General features: G+C 53.5%; 1 protein-coding gene across 4 annotated transcripts in view; it reads right to left on the minus strand.

Annotated features, from left to right (window-relative positions):
- ARHGEF2 (Rho/Rac guanine nucleotide exchange factor 2) overlaps positions 1 to 12866 on the minus strand; it is a 113824-nt gene that overhangs the window by 69920 nt on the left and 31038 nt on the right. The window contains exon 1 of one of the 4 annotated variants that reach the window (XM_044991033.1): positions 1136 to 1297. The exons of 1 other annotated variant lie outside the window; for it this stretch is intronic. Coding sequence is in view for 1 of the 3 variants with exons in the window: in XM_044991030.1 (XP_044846965.1) it covers positions 556 to 618 (63 nt within the window). In the remaining 2 variants the exon portion in view is untranslated. Of the gene's footprint in view, positions 1 to 555; positions 662 to 1135; positions 1298 to 12866 lie in introns of those variants that run through there. 2 more of the 4 variants (XM_044991032.1, XM_044991030.1) reach the window with 2 other exon arrangements.

Below are 12866 nucleotides of genomic sequence, written 5' to 3' on the forward strand. Positions count from 1 at the left end.
TATATTTCTAAAAAAAATAAACAATAAGTCAGTAGATCTCAAAGTGCGTTACAACAGAGGTCAGTATTATTATCCCCATTTTACAGATAGGGAAACCGAGGCAAAGAAAGGCAGGGGGGAGTGAGCCAGCAGTACAGCCCAGCTCCTGACAGCCACTCCAGCGCTCTAACCACTCATAGACACAGCCTCCCCTGAAGTTGCTATTTTATTTATGCTAAGCTCCCAGAGAACAGAACAGCTTAATTTGCAGTGTCCTTTGTTAGCAAGTCCAAACAAATGCCATAGATGGTGATGAGAGTTAAACTGAAGCAGCAGAAGGCATGAGAGAAATCAAGAACCCAACAGCAAGCAAGGGGAGGTTTTTGAGCTTCAGTTGGGAAAGAAATCAGAGGTGGAGAGGGCTGCAGAGGAGAAGGCTCTTGCGCTGATTATGTGTGCGAGCAGAGAGAGATGAGGCAAATAGAAAGGACCAAGGCCCAAGGAGAGGTGTATAAAGAAAGGGCTCTAAAATAAGGTATTTATTGAAGCATATGAAAGAAATAAGCAAGCAGCCACCTTAGCTTTACCTGGGATGGGGGCCTCCTGAATCTTTACCAGGTACCCACACGGAGAGGACATCTCTAAGGCCAAACCCCAAGTGCTCATGGGAGCTACTAACTCTCTCAATTAATTAACCACTTCATCTTTAGACAGCCCACTGCTTTGTTAGCAGCAGCTGCCAATGCTAGCACCGAACGAGCCCTTTGGGGGATGGAGGGGGAGTGCTGGCTCACTGCCAAGGGCGTTTTAACGAAATCCACTAGCCAAGAAACAAAGCCAACCCCTCTCTCGCACTGGGATGACGACACGCGGCTGGTGTGCCAAGCGTGGGCACGCTACCATCGGAGCTGAGAGGGGAAAACACCATTCCTGCCAGGAACACTGCTACCCGCTTTGCAGCCAGCTGTCGGACAGAGGCTCATCCCACGTTTACAGCTTCCTCTGGAGTAGATGGTGTCAAGACGCTGGGTCAGACCCAGTTTGCGGCGAAGTGCAAGAATTTGGGCAACCGCTGTAGAAAATCGAATATCCTCTATGAGTGTGTCTCTGCTGCAGCATTAACTCAGCTGTTCCCCCTCCAGCCAAACCCTCTGACCTGAGTTTAGTGTTGCATCCAATCCTGGGCGGGTTGGGGTTAGAGACTTTCGCTCTGTAGTGTGGACCCAGGCTAAACCCCACAGGTGCCGCTACTCCTCCAGTGCCTTCCCTCTGCACCCATTACAGGTGAGTCCGCCCACTTTTCATAGGGAACGAATCACACTGCAGCCCAAAGAACCAGGGGATGGGCCCCAGAAGTCCCAGCAGCACACAGCAGCAGCGGTGAGGACGCAGGAACCTGGACAGGGCTTTGCAGCCTGGCTGCTCCCACCCAGGCAAACTCCGTAGTGAAGACGCACCTGAGCTACAATGAGTTTAGGGGAGGAGTGGGGTTTCAATCCCACCTCCCACTCTCCCAGCCCACTTTGCACTAATGAGCTGAGAACTGCCCCCAGACCATGGAGGTGGAACTGCTCCTGTTCCTTGCAGGAGTGTGTGGAGGACAGAAATTTGCTTTGTGGGATCTGCAGCACCTTTTACCTGGGGGACGCTGCCTCTGCTCCTGAGCCAGCGCACAGGGGAGACAAGAGGGTTAAACAGTCCCTGGGCTTCCTACAAACAATCCATCTTTATGTTTACCAAGCAGCCTCTCAGGACTCCACCTTGCCTGGCTGCCTTTCATAAGGGGAGGACCCTGAGATGGAAAAAGACCCATTTAGCCTTCTCTGCGGTGTGCAGAGTTGGGTAATTGCTACCTCTTTGTTCTGAGCCTTTAAATATTGAAGGCTGTCTCAGCAGGGCTGCATCAGGAGGCAGCATGTTAGGGAGTTGCGCACGCACTTGACATTTGTTCTTTCTTGCTTGGGTCGTTCCCTAATCTCGATGAAACCATTCAAACTGAAAGGATGCTGTAGTACTTATGATTATTATGAGGTGTAGGGTCCTAGCAACTAGGAGCCCGTGTCATGGCCCAGGCCACCTGGACAAACATCGAACAAAAAGACTGTTCCTGCCTCACAGAGATTATAATTAATTTCCATAATTAAAGCATATTTCCAAGGCTGATTGTCATGGCATGGCTGTGAAGTTAGAGGGTCCTACCACAGTGTTTGATTTTCTTGCAGAGTGTGGTCTCCTGGTTAGAGCTAAAGGAGGGGGGAATGGTTTCCTTAGGAGCACCTAGCAACCTGTTGTCATTCCCACATCCATAGGTGGCCCCAGCTAATGAGGGAAGGCAGTGTGGGCTAGTGGTCAGAGCACCAAACTGTGATGCAGGAGACAGCAGGTCTAGTCCTGTCTTTGCCACTGCCCCTGAGCAAGCTGCTGTCCCTCTGTGCCTCAGTTTCCCCTTGCACTCCATCCAGTCTATTTAAACTCTTTGGAACAGGATCTCTCCCTACGTGTACGTCCAGCACCTAGCACGGCAGGGCTGTGATCTTGGGCGGGAGCTCCAACTGCTGCCATCATACCTCTAATAATAGTTCAAGGGAGAATCAGCAGCAGAAAAGTCGGTGCCCGCACCCTGCAGAGAAAACCCCGGCGCGTCAGATTAACACATGGACGGGCGGCTTGTTGTTCCAGAGGCCCTGGATGAGACCGGTGTCCGGTAAGATCTCCCGTCAGTGGAAAGCCCCTACAGCGGAGCTGATGGGAGGTCACGTGCCAGGAAGTGGCCCCTTATGGGGAGAAGGGGAAGTGGCCGTGGGGGGGTCTGTCTAGGTTAGTTTCCTTTTCGGAGGCTAGAGCCCTGGCGAAGAGGGTTATGAACAGCAGCTCCCTGGGGAAAGGAGGGGAAGACCAGGTTTAAACGGCAGAATCCAGGCCCCAGGCCTGCGGAGCCGAGGGCTCATCCTCTTCACAAGTACTTTCTGGGCTTGGCTGGCACCCCCGAGCGCCCCTCCGCAGCACAGACGAGAGCCCGTTGGCATTGCTTGGTACCAATACCCTGCCGCATCCTAGTTCTCCCTCATAAAAAGACTCTGCTCTGTGTATAAGGTGTAGAGTGGCTGGGATTTGATGAGATCCTGGGGGGTGTCTGCCAAGCACCAGCAGCAAACCCCCAAGGCCTGAGGAATCTAGGAACCTCCCCGCCATAGACCATTAGTGCTGTGGCTCCCCAGGGCGTGATGCTACCAGATTCTACCGTCTCCTACCCTGTATTTGTACCGCACCTAGCACAATGGGGCTCTGCTCTCGGCACTGCTGTAAAAAACCCGCTCAATGCTACCCATGCCCGTTTGCTGCTCTAACCCCAGGGAGACAGGGCTTGGCCGGGCGGCGAGCTGCCAACTCATTAGGAAATCCGTCCTCGGCATCTCTTTTTAGCTGGATTCAAACCCAGCGAGGGGCTGCTGGGCCCACACAAGACATTCCACTGACTCACCCACCTCCTCCGAGGATGGCCATACATGGGCCTCCGGATCAGGCGTCTTCATTCCTCTGAGCCATGCAGCAGGACTGGGCAGCCGGTGTTCTACTTATTGGTCCATCTTTGATTAGCTCATAGACTCATAGGACTGGAAGGGACCTTGACAGGTCAGCTAGTCCGGTCCCCTGCCCTCCTGGCAGGACTAAGTATTATCTAGACCAGGGGTTGGCAACCTTCCAGAAGTGCTGTGCCGAGTCTTCATTTATTCACTCTGGTTTAAGGTTTCTCATGCCAGTCATACATGTTAACGTTTTTAGAAGGTCTCTTTCTATAAGTCTATAATATAGAACTAAACTAGTGTTGTATATAAAGTAAACAAAGTTTTAAAAATGTTTAAGAAGCTTCTTTTAAAATTAAATTAAAATGCAGAGCCCCCCGGACCGGTGGCCAGGACCAGCAGCGTAGCTAGGGGCAGAGCAGGGCAGCGGCCACTCCCCCACCGAGCACAAGTGGTGCCTTTTTAATTTTACTCACCCGGGAGCGGGAAAAAAAAGGCGCCACTCACCGCGGCGCTTTTACTGACAGGGTGGCGCTCCGGGTCTTCGGCGGCGGGACCTTCACTCGCTCTGGGTGTCTTCAGCGGCACCTCGGCGGTGGGACCTTCACTCGCTCCGGGTGTCTTCAGCGGCACCTCGGCGGTGGGACCTTCACTCGCTCTGGGTGTCTTCAGCGGCACCTCGGCGGTGGGACCTTCACTCGCTCTGGGTGTCTTCAGCGGCACCTCGGCGGTGGGACCTTCACTCGCTCCGGGTGTCTTTGGCGGCACCTCGGCGGTGGGACCTTCACTCGCTCCGGGTGTCTTCGGTGGCACTGAAGCTTCATCGCTGAAATGCTGCTGAAGACCTGCAGAGCGAGTGAAGGTCCCGCCGCCGAGGTGCCGCCAAAAACCCGGAGCGCTGCCCCGTCAGTAAAAGCGCCGTAGTGGGTGGTGCCTTTTTTCTCCCCGCTCCCGCTCTTCCCTCCACCTGACTACGCCACTGGCCAGGACCCGGGCAGTGTGAGTGCCACTGAGAATCTGCCTGCGTGCCGCCTTTGGGACACGTGCCATAGGTTGCCTACCCCTGACCTAGACCATCCCTGACAGGTGTTTGTCTAACCTGCTCTTAAAAATCCCCAATGATGGAGATTCCTCCCTAGGCAATTTATCCCAGTGCTTAACCACCCTGACAGTTAGGAAGTTTCTCCTAATGTCCAACCTAAACCTCCCTTGCTGCAATTTAAGCCCATTGCTTCTTGACCTGTCCTCAGAGGTTAAGGAGAACAATTTTTCTCCCTCCTCCTTGTACCAACCTGTCATCCCCTCCAGCTCTGAAAGGCCAGGCTCTCTCAAGAGCGAGCTCAGCGCTGGTGAATGGGTTGCAGCGGTTTGTTTATCCGTCGAACGGGCACTGAGGAGGAGAGCAGCTAGAGACCCCAACCTAGCTGCAGGCCCCGCTGTGCTAGGAGCTGTACAATCAGTGAGAGAGTCTCTGGCCCCGACGGCTTCTAGTATAACCACAGTCAGCTCCCAAGTCATTAAAGCATTTTGGGAAAGGTCGCCCTCCACAACTTGCCCAAGATAAGGGTCATGTTGGAGCCGGGAATTGTGCCCAGCTCCCACATGTCGCACGCGGTCCGTGTAACCTCTGACCCATCCTTCCTCTCCAGCACAAAGCGTCCGACTGGTGGATGAGCTGTTTTATTCCAGCCTCGTCTGTTTGCCTAGCAGTAGCCTCCCCTTCTTCAGCTCCATTCTCTGCTTGCGTGTCCACCACTCACGCTCCCTCTCTCAAAATACTTCAGAAAACCTCAGGTTAAAGAAAACCCCTCCCCAGGCCCGCCGACAGTGGGGGGCAATTGCCCAGGGGCCCAGGTGATTTAAAAGGGCCCGGGGGCCCCCAGCAGCGGCGGCAGCACAGTGGGGCTAAGGCAGGCTTCCTGCTCGCCCTCCACACCACTCCTGGAAGCGTCCGGCACGTCCCTGCGGCCCCTGGGGAGGGGGTCTCTGCGCGCTGCCCCGAGCGCCGATTCCGCAGCTCCCATTGGCCGGGACCTGCAGCCAATGGGAGCTGCAGGGGTGGTACCTGTGGGCAGCGATGCGCGGAGACCCCCAGGCTCCCCACCTAGGAGCCACTGCCAGAGGGGTGTGCCAGTCGCTTTCGGGAGCCATTCAAGATAAGCGCCGACCCCCTGACCTCCTCCTGCATCCCAACCCCCTGCCCCAGCCTAGAGCCTGCACTCCCACTCCTGCCCAGAGTCTGAGCCCACACCCAAACTCCCTCTCAGAGCCTGCACCCGCCCCCCCCCACCCCAACCCCCTGCCCCAGCCTGGTGAAAGTGAGTGAAGGTGAAGGGGAGCAGGGGGCGGGGCCTCAGAGAAGGGGCGGGGCAGCAGGCTGGGCAAGGGTCTTTGGGTTTGCAGGATTAGACAGTTGGCAACCCTACCGGGCGGTGCCAGAAGAGCACGCCCAGGAGCGCAGCCGGCAGCTCGCTGGGCACCAGCCACCAGAGGCCCAGCACCACCCAAACGTCAGGCGGACGGCGTGCGTGGGGGGGCCCCCTGACTGTTCAGCCCTGGGGCCTGGAATTGCTGTTAGCAGGCCTGACCCCAACAACTCTAACCCAGACACAGCAGAAAAAGTCCCAGGCCGATTCTCTGCCCAGTGCCACCGCTGTCGTTGCAGAGGGACCATAATCCCAGGAGCAGGGGAGGCGGGGGGTAAAGCAGGTGGTGCGTGGAATTCAGGAGCTGTTTCTGCCACCATTGGTGGGGGCTGGTGTGTGGGGGTGTTGTTCTCATGGTGTGTTTCAACAACAGGCGCAGGGTATGGAACGTTACCAACCTGGTTCCCGTAGCAACCGAGGGGCTTGTTTAAGTACTAGGAATGGTCCGCGAGGCAGTGCAGGTGAGTGGTTCGCCCCAAGGAACAAGGCGCAACGTTGCAACCGTTTAACACCAACGCCAGTGTCCGGCCGCGGAACGTGAGTGCTGAGGAAGGCTGGAGAGCAGCGGATTGAGCTTTGCAATTCTCCAGGCCAAAAATCAGCCAGGAGGATATTTGAAGCCAAACCCACTCATGGCCGCCCTCAGCCCTGGTTTGGTTTCAGCCGCTCTCGGCGCGGACGTGTTATTAGGATGGAAGACCAACAAATTCTGAAGCGCTTTTACCCAGGAAGGCTGCTAGCTGGCTGGCACATGGGTACCAAAAGCTTCAGAGTGGCCCAATAAGATCGCCAGTGACAACATCAGCTGCATAGCCAGCCAGCCCGCCCCCCTGAAGGACTGGCCAGAGACTGATCCAGGCGGCGCTTGATCTGCAAGCAGGCCCGTGTTCCCATGGGATTTGCCCAGGTGATGAACTAAAGTTGTGATTCCAATGAAGTTTCGTACCTGGTGTGTAATCAAGCTCTGGCAAGTGAGAGCCACAGGTTCGATTCCCAGCGCGGCTAGTGGCTCTATGTGTGACCTTCTGCGAGTCACTTCACCTTTCTGTCCCTCCGCTTCCTAATCCATCAACCCAGGTGCTTCGAGCAGATGAAGCTCTGGACCAGGGACTCTCAATCTATTTCCCGGTAGTGGCTCATATTTTATCTCATGGGCATTCCCCACCCGTCAGCCCCGCGTCTCTCCCACTCATGCTACACCGCTGTGACTGCTACAGTCATTGCTTAGATTCAGTTCAAGTGCAGCGAGGTTTTGGCCTTTTCAGTTTAGTCACCCTGCTTCCTTTGTTCTCCACTTCATCTCCCCGCTCCCCTCTGCTCCACTCCTCTGAACAAGGGGCGGAGCCCAGCAGCTGCATGTGATCAGCCAGTTCCCTGCAGCCTGGGAACATTTCACACAGGAAGATATCAATCATTACTCCCCTGTTACAGCATGGAAAACTGGGGTGATGTTTGCTCACCTATCCAAGCACAATGCCTAAGCAATCACCCCAACCAACACCGCTCTTACGGTTTCTATATGCAAACAGGAAAACTACACTACAGTTTGAACAATTTGTTTCAGATTATGGAAAATCGGAACAATAAAGAACCAAAGTAAAGTCTCCAGGGGGAAGAGCACACTGTGTATAGCTCCTCTGTAACATGCTACAAAACTCTGCCTGTCACAACAGGAGCTGTGCCTTCAGACACATGATACATGACAGACGGCAGCTCTCTAGACATTTGAAAGGTGCAGTACAGAGAAAACAAAATCTTAAGAATTAAAGTCGCAGCCATCACCATAACTAGCTCCCCCGTTCCCTATGGCTTCAATATGCCCATTATATAGATGGGGGAAGCTGAGGCACAGAAAGAAGTGAAGTGACGTGCTTAAGGTTGCACAGTAAGTTAGTGGCAGAGCCAGGAACAGAATCTGGGAGTCCGGTAGTTACACCAGGGAGCTGAGCATCAGGACTCTGCAGTTCTATCCCTAGCTTTGTGAGGGAGCATGGTTGGGGGTTGGACTAGATGACCTCCTGAGGTCCCTTCCAACCCTGAGATTCTATGATTCATGGTCTAGTGGTTAATGCAGATGCTGGGGAGCCAGGACTGCTGGGTTTTATCCCCAGCTCTGACTTCATCAATCTTTGAGGAGTCTCTTCCCCACAAGCTTGCCTCCTGGGAGGACTCAAATTTCCCATTGAAGCCACTGATCAGCATTTTCCTGGATCATGCCTTAAAACAGGGTCACATGCAGATTCCCTCCAGTGGACAAGGGAGTATTGTCTAGTGGTTAGAGCTATGGGCGGGGCCTGGAAATCTGGACTCCTTGCTCCGATACTAACTCCCTGTTCATTCTATGTATTTCACTGGCACCTCTCACCATGTGACGTGGTGTCTGAGACGTGTCCACCCACTGTGCCTCAGTTTTTCCATCTGTATAATGGGGACAACACCACCTCCTCCCTCCCCCGGGGTGGTGCGTGGCTTCATTTGTGTTTGCTTGGCGATCCTGCTAGAAGAAGGTAAGGTATTATTATAGTGCTTCCTTGCCAGACCTCCCCCAGACACACACCCCTTTCTTTCAGATCCTCCTCCACGTCGCCGCTCAACAGTTTCATGTTGAAATTATGCAGATTTTCCCCCACAATGCAGATTTGCTACATACTTTCCGACAGTAGATACCACATAACCAGGGATGCTGGAACAATTTTTATAGGGCAGGTGTTGAGAGCCATCGAACCAAACTGTGACCCCTGTATATGAAGAAAACCATTTCAAGCCAGGGGGTGCAACAGCCCCCCTAATTCCAGCACCTATGCAAATAACCCCGGATCCTGTAACACCCACCCCTGTCTGCATAAACTAACCCAAACTGTGTCCGATGCTTCCTCCTTCCAACTATGACTGGCAGCTCAATGAGTTTCCTTCAGTCTGCTGGAACCTCTCAATCACTAAGAGTTTCTGTGTACAGGTAGGAATCCCACTCAGCTGTTCAAAACATTCCACTCCCACCCCCATTATATCACTGCTGTCGCTCTTCAGCAGGGACTTTCCGACCCCATCACCTCTCATTACAGACCTAAGCTACACCCCCACCTGCTGATGTGTCATGCTCAGTGTTTTAAGTGACAGAGGTGAGGCTGAACTCAAAATGTTCCATCTCACACACACACACCCTACGTACCTTCCAGACCCTGGGGAAGTTTCAGACCCATCATTTGGTTCCATCCCTCGTAAGTTACCTGTGTCAGAAATGCTGAGCAGTGTTTATTGACAAAAATCCTATCCTATCCCTTGCCCATCACCCTGCTATCTGACCCTCTTCCAGTAAGGCATTAAGGAGCACAATTAGCATCTGTTGCTTGCTTGCAACCTTCTGCCCATCAGGTACAAATGAGAGGAGAGAAAGATATATTTTTTTTTCCTAGGATATCAGGGTTGGAAGGGACCTCAGGAGGTATCTAGTCCAACCCCCTGCTGAAAGCAGGACCAATCCCCAGCCAGATTTTTGCCCCAGCTCCCTAAATGGCCACCTCAAGGATTGAACTCACAACCCTGGGTTTAGCAGGCCAGTGCTCAAACCACTGAGCTATCCCTCCCCCCTTAGATGTAGATACCCTCTCTATATCTATACACACATATTGCGTGCATGTGATTAGAGATGAAAATCACATGATTTACATATATAAATTCCACAGGGGTCACAGCATTTGGTCCTGTTGATTTCATTTTCCTCTTGCTATGGAGCCCAGGTGCAAAGTTCGGACCTGCTTCCGCTCAGTTCCGATCCAGGGACTTGCTTTGACCCAAAGGCGGGACAGGAGGTCGGTTAAGAAATTCTGATCTGGATCCAAGCTGGGATCTGCTCCTGCCTCCAGTATGTGGAGGTGGCTGGATCTAGGGTTTAACCCCCATCCCTGCCCCCTCCTTGTCAGTCTTTGTCCCTCGCCCGCTTACCCTATTTAGACCGTGACAGATTAAGGTTTCATTTAGGGTTGCCAACCCTCCAGGATTGGCCTGGCGCCTCCAGGAATTAAAGATGAATATTAAATTAAAAATTATGTCATGTGATGAAAGCGCCAGGAATACGTCCCACCAAAACTGGCAACCCTCTCCCTCTGCATCACAGAGCAGGGCCTATAAAATTAACGTACACAGCTGAACCAGCCTTTGAGGAGACCCCCTCCCCACAGCCTCCCATCCAAGCCAGGCATCAGGACCTTGGAGGATCAGGCCCTGAAACAGGCTGACCTGCGGATTCCCTGCATCCCTTGGGCTGGGATCCTGTCTCTTTAAATAAAGGAGTGGGCAGGTTTCACCTGCTTCTTAACAGCCAGATCCAAAGTGTCCTGCTGTCAATGGAAGCACTCAGTGGGCATCAGATCGGGTCATGAAAGAGGATCTTTGAACTGCCGTAAGAGCAGCCATCGCATGTGATAAATCACTTCCCAGGAAGTTCTGCCCAGGCCCAGCCCTAGCCATTAAAACAGCATCCTAACCGCTGGGACAATGTGTTTGTCTTTGTTTTCATTAGCCAGTGAAATATTCAAACCAGGCCAGCATTGATTCTATGTAACGCTCATGAGCAGCTCGGCGGGTTTATTTTTAAAACACACACACGATTCTGATTTTAGAACATGAGTCACATCTAAAAATAGTAGAGGTTGAAGAAAAGGGGACACTGGAGCAGTGTTTGGGCGGAAGAGCGCTTCCAAACCTTGCGCAAACTGACACACAAACTGCCTGCTGCATTTGCTTTGCCCACTGCTAGAGGACAGCTGCCTCTGGGGTGGAACATGACTACTGTTTAGTAGCTCACAGCAACAGTGTACAGGGATCACTCAGCTAGCATGCAACTGCGGCCACCTCCAGGGGGGAACAACGTAGCTCTGTAGTAGCTCACAGCAATGCTACACAGCAACTCACCCACCCAGCATGGAAATGCAGCCACCTGTGGGCTGGACCACGTCAGCTGTATCGCAGCTCACAGTACTACTGCACAGGGATTGCTCACTCATCACAGAAATGCAACCACCTCTGCGGCGGAACGCAGCAGCTGTTTAGTAGCTCACAGCAACGCTGCACAAGGCTCGCTAACTCAGCACGGAAATGCAGCCATCTCTGGGGCGGAGCACTGCTGCTATTGAACGGATACACAGCAACTCGGCAGAACCATTTAGGGCACGAGGTAAAGAAGAGTCCCGTACTCAGTTGAAACTGCATGGGGAATTGAAGGACGCAAAATGTGAACGCCCTCAAGGGACAGTGGCAAGGACTTCAGGGTTAACACTCAGGCAAAAAAGTGCCAGAGGACTGTGAAGAACCAGAAATAGGTTCTGTTCCACCTCTCCTCCACACAACACTGGCTCAGTTCATGGAGAGAGCCCCTCCTGGAGAATCACCACCTCCCCACGCCCTCCACAGCCCAGAACACAGAGCCTATTTCACAGGCTGCCTGTTGGAGGAGGACTTGGGGAAATCCATGCAGTGTAGCGTGGTAGAAAAGGCTCTTTCTGGTGCTTATCGGGGAAGCTAGCTCCCGGCTCATTAACCTGGACAGCTAAGAAAGGAGAGAGCCAGGTGACACGCAGCTATAGCAAAATCCCTTGCTCTGGAATGGCCAACTGCATTACAACACGTGTCCTGATGTGCCAGGGCCAGCACCGGAGCGGCCCAACCGGATCACTCAGCCAGGGCCCATCTCCCATCCCAGAAACACCGCGCAGCGGGGCTCAATTAGTGGCTGGGTTGGGGAGCGGAGAGACGTCCGCGCCGTGCCACTTTGAAGGCGATTCAAACCCGCGGGCGGGCGGCCCTGCTGAAACTTATCGCTGGGAGAGACAAAAATACCCCGCGGGAGCGGAGATCTGGGCATGTAACAGCCGGGCCGCATTTATTCGCCAGCTGGGAAGCTGGCAGCACCCCAGGGCCCAGGAGGTAACGCGAAGGTGGGAGCCGGGAGGCGACAGGGTGGGAACGTGGGGGCAAGAAACATTCCAGCACCCCTCCCCCCACCTTCCGCTTTGGCCTCACGACGGCGGAGAGCTCCCCATACACCAGGCAATCTCCTTGGCTCGACAACGTCTCAGGATTTCACTCTGGCCCCTAGTCTCTTTCCACGTTGCAAAGTAGGGTACTGGGCGGTTGTACGGGGCTTTGCAAGCCACTGCCGCTTGGGAGCTGGGGCAGTTTGGTCACCCCAAGCCCCCATTTTACAGATGGGAAAGCTCAGGCTTGGAGACCAACAGACATGAGGGAATCCGTGTCAAAGGCAGGGTCTGACCTCAGGAGTTCTTGGGCCCCAGTCCTGTGCTCAGGCCATTAGGGTAAATTACTCTGTGCATGTGTGTCACTTGCAAACAATCCCACTAGCTGCACAACTAGGAACCTAGCAGCATCTCCCCATGGTGCTGCAATTCATGGCCAGGGATTTAGTCCTGCTGGGAAGTTTGAGGCTATTCCCAGCCATCTGAGAGCAGCTTTTATTCTCCTCCTCTTTAGCTGTTGCATAGGGTCAGGATTGCCTGGAACACAGATCACAGGCAGGGGCTCAAGCAACGAGAGCTAATGTCAGAAATGGAGACCTGAAGTGGGGACCTCAGATCCCGATACGGGTTCAGGTCCGAATTCACAGCTCGAATCTTTCTCTAGGGTGAGTGAGAGTCGAATTCTCCAGCCAGCGGGGCGGTTTGGACTGGGATTTCCATATCTTCCCCATGTCAGGATCGAAGGTTGAGGGTCAACCCCTAAGAGAGGCACAAAGTTACAGGCCATAAAATTACCCTGCCCCTTTTAAAACACGAGGCTGCATAGTCTAGCACAGGGGTCAGCAGCCTTTCAGAAGTGCTGTGCCAAGTCTTCATTTATTCCCTCTGATTTAAGGTTTCGTGTGCCAGTCATACATGTTAACGTTTTTAGAAGGTCTCTTTCTATAAGTCTATAATATGTAACT

This window comes from Mauremys mutica, chromosome 17, assembly GCF_020497125.1.
Source record: "Mauremys mutica isolate MM-2020 ecotype Southern chromosome 17, ASM2049712v1, whole genome shotgun sequence".
NCBI classification, from domain to species: domain Eukaryota; kingdom Metazoa; phylum Chordata; order Testudines; family Geoemydidae; genus Mauremys; species Mauremys mutica.